The 7,021-nt window shown below is 43.3% G+C and overlaps 1 protein-coding gene across 3 annotated transcripts in view; it reads right to left on the bottom strand.

Moving 5' to 3' along the window:
* The window catches only part of NPR2 (natriuretic peptide receptor 2), an 18,457-nt gene that overhangs the window by 10,937 nt on the left and 499 nt on the right, over window positions 1-7,021 (bottom strand). For all 3 annotated transcript variants that reach the window (XR_011168529.1, XM_069089166.1, XM_069089161.1), the window contains exons 2-3: window positions 6,275-6,992; window positions 5,124-5,329 (exon numbers count right to left, since the gene is read on the bottom strand). Coding sequence is in view for 2 of the 3 variants with exons in the window: in XM_069089166.1 (XP_068945267.1) it covers window positions 5,124-5,329; window positions 6,275-6,941 (873 nt within the window). In the remaining variant the exon portion in view is untranslated. The remainder of the gene's footprint in view (window positions 1-5,123; window positions 5,330-6,274; window positions 6,993-7,021) is intronic.

The raw sequence follows: 7,021 nt of genomic DNA, 5'->3' as shown, positions 1-7,021 counted from the left end.
GAAGAAGAAGAAGAAGAAGAAGAAGAAGAAGAAGAAGAAGAAGAAGATTATGCAAACAAAAGTGACTAAAGTATTCATGCCCATGGGCCCACCAGTCCTACTACTGGGCAGATATTCCAAAGTGATCAGAAACAGAAGGAAAGGTCCATTATGTACCAAAATATTCATAGCAGCACTTTTGTGGTAGCAAAGAACTGGAAACAAAGTGGATACCCATTGACTACGGAATGACTAAACAAATTGTGGTATTTGAATATAATGGAATACTATTACAAAGGAAAAAATGACAAATGAATAATTCAAACAAAAAAATGAAAAATTTGTATGAACCAATATAGTCAAATAAGCAGAACCAGAATAATATATACAATAACTACAATGTAAATGGAAAGATAACTAAAAGCACACAAAAATATGAATAAATTAAAAATTAGTAATTATCGCAGAGAATAGATAATAAAACAAAGCTCTCCCCCCCTTTCCCTCAAGGAGTTTATATATTCTATCCAGGGAGACAACAGGTACATATACAGGTAGACCCCAAAGAGAACTGGAACCTCCCTTGCAACAAAGATAGTTAAGCAAAAACAACCTATACAATGAACACATCCAACACTGTACACAATGTCCTGCCCTCACAGTACATGCTCTCTCCCAAGATATGTGCAGGTTGTTTTCACTTAACTGTTTCTCTTTGTTACAAGGGAAGGTCCAATTCCCTTCAGTGTGTTCCTGTATATGTTCATATCGTCACTCCTAATAGAATAAACAGGTACTGTTGAGTTTTTGTTTGTCTCTAGCACAATGCATGTCATATATTTGTTGCTTAACAAATGTTTGTTGATTAAAAGATCGGTAGCCAGTGAAGGAAAGAGGGGTTATATTCAGAAGTAACTGATATAAACACAAAAGGTATTGCTAAAATCTAATCTTTTTTTTTTCAAAAAAGAAGATCCATGTGTGAGTAATTCTAGGGACTAAGGAAATCCTGCTAGGTAATATTGGTGAGAGAGAAGGAAAGGGATGTAATGGTAATGGATGAAATAATTTGGGGTTTGGGGGGCAAGGACCAAACTCCCATAGCTGTCCCAGACAGAGATCTACCCATGAACCTCCCCATCCATGCCTATCCCAAAACATTTTTTGTGAGGTGTGCCTTTTATCTTTTGCATGCTGGCTCACGTCTGCCCACATTCTAAGGCCAGATATAGACCTGAAAGGAGTTATCATACACAGGAAATCTCTCTGCCTTATGAAAAGCTCAGTGTTGAGCTCTATTCTTATAACTAGTTCCCTGTACCTATTACTCAGACTCACTGTCTAGACCCTTACCTCTTATTACCCAGAGTCTTAGGCTCATGCTCCTTGATACCATATTGCTCAGACAGAGTCCCTGATCCTTTTGTTTCTGTCTCTGAGCCATGGCTATCTGATCTATGCTGCTTGATGTCAAAGGACTCTCAACTTTTTGCCTACCTTAGACCCATAGTACCTGCTTGCTTCTTCCTGCCTTGGCTAATCTTCCCGGGTTTGACTTCTAGCCTACCTACCTCATTTATGTGACCTGCTTGCTCTGCTCCTCTCTAAGCAAATTCCCAATCCTGCTGCTCCCTCCCCTTTTCTCCTTTCTTCATCCTTAGGCCTACTCTGTTCAGTTGCTGCCCAAATGAATGTATAATAATCAGTCACATGTACACATAAGTCAAATTGGATGTCCACAGTTTTGGTCATATAAAACCTGACAATCCTAAGGAGAATGGCTACCAATTCAACCCTTAGAAATAACCAATTCCAAAGTCATGACTAAACAGCTGTGACCCGAACAGTCATAACCAACTGTAGACCCACAGAGAACCATGGGAGTACCTCTGATGTTGCTCAAAGTTCCCATTACCCTTCTCCCACATCTTCCCAGTCCACGAAGAAAAAGAACAGACACTCAGTGATAAAACACTTGAAACACTAGTAAACATCATGCTGAGTGATGCATCCATTTTTACCCCTATCCTTTCCCTTCTATCAGACCCAATTTCTACCTTGAAACTCTTTTAGCTAGCTCCCAACGATCTACTGTGCCTAGAGCCCTCTTTAAATACTTATCAGGTCACTAGCCAAAAGCAGAGAAGACAGTCCCATAGGGACAGAAGAAGGAAGGAAAGAAATAACCTCAAGGATACAGCTGAACAATCAACTCAGGAATTAAGCTCAGCAAGAGAAGAATCATAATTGTTTCCAAGTAGGGAATGGAAAAGACGAGGCAATTATCATCCCTATGTGGGCAAGCATTATGGAGGATCTGAAGTGCATATATGTTGGGGGGGGGGGGGTAAGAATGAGGGCAGGGGGATAGATCCAGAGGGCTGGGAGAACATGTCTCCAATATTACAGTGGAAACCTGGTGGGAAATTAGAATTTTATATACTTTAAACTCAAGTCCCTTAAGTTGTATTCTGTATATGGAGTTTATGAGAGACAAACCTCACTTTCAGGCTTACTAACAGCAACTACTTAATTACTTCTTCTCATTGTATATCACCATTTACTTTGTCCTAAGTCAATGGCTGGTGGTGAAATATACTTTTTTCAAAAGCCCTTTCACCCACATTATCTAATTTGTTCCTCACAACAGCAGAAAGGACAGGTATATTTTTCTCAGTTTATAGATGAGGGAACTGAAGCTGAGATAAATTAAATGTGTTGACCAAGGGCATAAATTGGAAGAAACAGGACTAGAACCTAGGTATTCTAAGTGCTCATCCAGTGCTTTACTTTTTTCCCCCACAATACCACTATGACTACTGCTCTAACTCCTACCATTTACCCACCTTTAATGGTCCAGAGGTCAGTACTATTTATGTGGGTGCTTCCAGAGACAATCTTTTCTAGGCACATCTCTAATGGAAGGAAGGGGCAGATTCAGAACTGTTGCCCAATTCCTTCCATTCCAAAATATCTCTGTAGCTTCAATATTGTATTTAAAATTAATTCCCAAAATAGACACACCAATTTTCAAGCCCAAGCATAAGTTATTTACAAATGTAAATAACTTTTAAGTTGTCTGTACTTCTCCGTTAATAGCTAACATTTATAGACGTCTTTAAGGTTATACAAAGTGTTTTGCCTATATTATCTCACTTGATCCTCACTCAGTCCTGTGAGGTATTTATATCCTCACTGATCAATGAGGAAACTGAGGCTGAGAGAGTGAAAGTAGCTTGTCCAGAGTCACAAAGCTAAGAAGTATCTGAGGCAGGAAGGGAATGTAGGTCTTTCTGGCTTCCAGTCTAGGACTCCATTCACTGTACCACCTAGCTACTACAGAGAATCTAAAAGTGTCTGCACAGAAGTTCATTTTATAGGCTCTTTGCCATTCTATGAAAGGCATATATCTATACTTCAGTGTTCTAAACCTTGCTTCTAGGTCTTCCTCTAATTCTCATTTCTGCTCCATCCAATTCTATGTTCTCTCATATCCTATTTCCTGGCTTGATTTCATCCTTTTCATGCCCAATTACCAGCCATACTGCCATTATTCCTACTTCACCTACCCTCCAGATCTATTTTTTTCCTGCTTCTCTGAGCTTCCTTAGGTTCTCTCAGGATGGATGGAATAGACCTAATGTCTTTCACGTACCTCAAGTGGCTACTACCTCTTTTCCAAAAATGTGCCTCTCTCCTCTCTTTCCAGCTTTTGTTTGATTCCTTTAGAACATAAACCTCCAAAGGCAGGAGAGGCTTACAAAAGCTCTCATCAAAGCCACACTTGAAAAGTAAGAGTGCTTTACAGAGCAACAAAAAGCAGTGGGAGAGAAATGTTGCCAACAGGGAGAAAAGAGATGGGCTGGGCTGGCTGGGAAAAACAAGAGGGCAGGTAACTAACTCACTTCTGAGTATGATCCCCAAATTTCCAACTCTAGTCCCTACCCACCCTCCCCTTCTTACCTGAGCTATGGTTATAGAGGTACCTATTAGGCACCTTTATTTTGGTGTCTTGTTTTTAACCTTAAAATCAGTATTTCCACAATCAAACTTGTCATCTTCACTTCCAAAACTAGCTCCCCCTAAAAATTTCTCTATTTCTATTAATGGTACTCCAATTCTCCTGGACTGATTTTCCATCTCTCCAATATCCAACCAATGACCAAGTCCTGGAGATTCATCCAGCAAAATATTGTCTTGTATTCATTCCTTGCTTCTTATAACCACTCTCCTTACTCTTATCACATGAGGTTTGAATGATTGCAATAGCCTCTTCTAACGGTGTCTCTAACTCAGGTGCTTCCCTTTCATATCTATTTCTGATGCCACTGACAGAATAATTTTCCTGAAGATAACTCTAATCATGTCACTCATCTCCTCAAAAACTTTCCAGGGAACTGCACTCACTACTTCAAATAAAGTCCAGACTCCTTAGCCTAGCATTCAAAGCCTTTCATAATTGGACCTTATTTCTCACCACTCACCACAATAAAGCCTCCTTGGTCAAGGTGGTCTCTTCACTGTTCCCCACATATGCTATAGTCAGTTTCACCTCTCTGTGTTGTTCCTGCTATCCACACCTTCCCCAGTTTCTATCCCTGACCCCATTCTATCTTTATGACCCACCTCTGAAGCCCAATTTAAGTCTCATTTCATCCATGAGGGCCTTCGCTGAGATCCCTTGTCCATACAGAATTCTGCTTCATTTCAACTCCAAAAGCACTTGCCTATACCAGATGTTTTGGCACAGTATCTCAGACTGCCTCATCATTAGCTGACTGTCCTCTGTACACTTTGTTTTCCAACTAGGAAATAAGATCTCCAAGAGCAGGGAACATGCCTTTTCCCCCTTCATCTCCTCCACAGAAGCCCAACACACTACTCAGCACATAGAAGTGTTTAGGAAAAATTTGATTTATTGAAAAAGAAAGAGCAGGTCAGGATCTTAAGAACCTTGCTATACAAAAAAGTCACAGGAAAATGACTTAAAGGAAATGGATAGAGCGTTTTCATTCTAGAATCCATACTCTGGCTCTGTGAAAGGAAGAGGGGAGAAATCTACCAGGAAACACTTCTCTCCCTCTTCCTCTTTCCTACAGCTGACATTCCACCTAACCCACCTCCAACTCCCATCCATATGTTACCTGAAAGGCTTCCCTGAGGGCCTGGGCCTGCTCCCCTGTGCGATTGTCTTGCCAGGGCCGACCTCGGAGGCGGGTGGGGCTGGCACGGAGACTCTCCCCAAAGACATCCAAGTAGAAGAAGACATAGTCCCCGTTGGTTAGGTTTTCTCTCTGGGCCTGAAGCAGGATCTCATGCAGCATCTCCAGGGGGCCACAAATGTACACAACTGAGGGCAGGTATTTAAAAATGGAGTACCCTTAGGAAGGGCATCCAGCATCTCCAAATTAGCCCTTTCCCCTGGGGCTTGCAGGCTCTCTATTTTCTGTATTCCCCTCAGCAGAAAAATGAGAGCCTCAATCCATTTAAGTACTCAGAAGATACATCCCTTTCCCCAGAAGTATGTTGTAAGTACCCTGGGGCCATAAGGACCATCTGGCATAAGTCACAGTTTGACCTCCAGAGCGAGGGGTGTTTCTCCCTATCCCCAGCCCCACTCTCTCACACTCCCACTTCCCCCATTTTCTCCTATTCTTCACTTCCTCAGTCCCCCATTCTGCTTTTGATGGCAGGAGGGTTGGAAAGGAGGGGAGGGGTGGAAGGAAAAGTGCAATTCAGGGGTCATGAGTTTAGAAACTTTCTTTAAGTTTAAATTCTGACTGACTTTCCCAACCAAACATACTCAACCTTAACCCAACTTACTGCACCCTAAGCAAAGAAGATTAGTTTGAAAAGAATCTTACATACAGCATAAAGCATCTGGAAACAAGGGAAGAGTGCCCTTTGGAGTTTTAGACCATCACATCCACAACTATAGAATAATTTCATTTCCAACATTCTATGCCTCCCACAATACCACAAAACCTCATGGAGCCCAATTCCTCCCTACAACTAATTCTCTCACTACAACATACTATTTCCACATGCTCCCGTTATTTGCATCTTCACAATGTCCCTTAGTTTTCCAACCACAATACCCAGATGCTTCCCCTCATAATCACTTCTCCTCCTCACAAAAACCATTTCTGTCCATATCCATCTTAAAGCTGTCTATATAATTCCCCAATACCAATCTTTACTCACAAGTCCCTGAAATCCCCACTTTGCCCCCACATACCCCCATGATGCCTAAATCTAGCTACACAACCCCAGGTGGAGGCCAAGCTACACTCACTGCGCCCATTGGCCCGGATGAAGTGTGTGGCCTGCTCAGGACCACCTGGCTCCCGGGTATACACCTGATGCTGCACACTGAGATTGTTGCCTTGCAGGGCCTCAAAGACCCCTTCAATCGTGAAGTAATGGGGTCGGTCATCAGTGCGGGCATCCAGATAGAGCAAGGCAGCACGTGCACTCCAGTTGAAGTGCCCATGCAATGTCACCACAAACTCGCCCAGCTTAGGGGCAGAGGGCCCAGTGCGAACCAATGTTCTGTAGTGCTCACTCTTGGCTGCAAAACCTGAGGCCACAGCACCTGCAGTCAGTAGGGGCAGCCGCCAATGGGAGGCAAAACGTGCCACAGAAGCAGCAGGGTACACACAACCAGGACCCAGAAGTAGGTCAGGGTCATTGTACAGCTTCAGATCCACAGCATTCAAAGGCGCCAGGTACTCAGAGCAGGCACCATCCATCTCAGAGCTGACAAAGTGCAGGTCTACTGGCAAGGCTCTCCCCAGCGCCTCCATGGCCAGTGTCACAGCGGGGCCCACCCGTGGCCAAGCCCAGGCGTAGCTTAGGTTGTGTTCAGGCAGCACCACTGCCAGTGTTAGATTCCGGGGCTCAGGGGGGCGTGCCCCACCCACCAAGGCTGCCAGCATCAACAGGATTGGGGGCAGCGCCATGAGGAGAAGGCAACTGCCCCACAGTCTCTTAACTCCGAAGTCCCTTTTGGCCTATAAGGGAAAGACACAAGCCCCAGCCT

Source organism: Petaurus breviceps, unplaced genomic scaffold (assembly GCF_028583685.1).
Source record: "Petaurus breviceps papuanus isolate PSGF00001 unplaced genomic scaffold, PetGlider_PUasm1.0 120, whole genome shotgun sequence".
Taxonomy (NCBI): Eukaryota; Metazoa; Chordata; class Mammalia; order Diprotodontia; family Petauridae; genus Petaurus; species Petaurus breviceps.
Note: the sequence above shows the minus strand (reverse complement) of the source record. Positions and strands in the feature narration are given on the sequence as shown.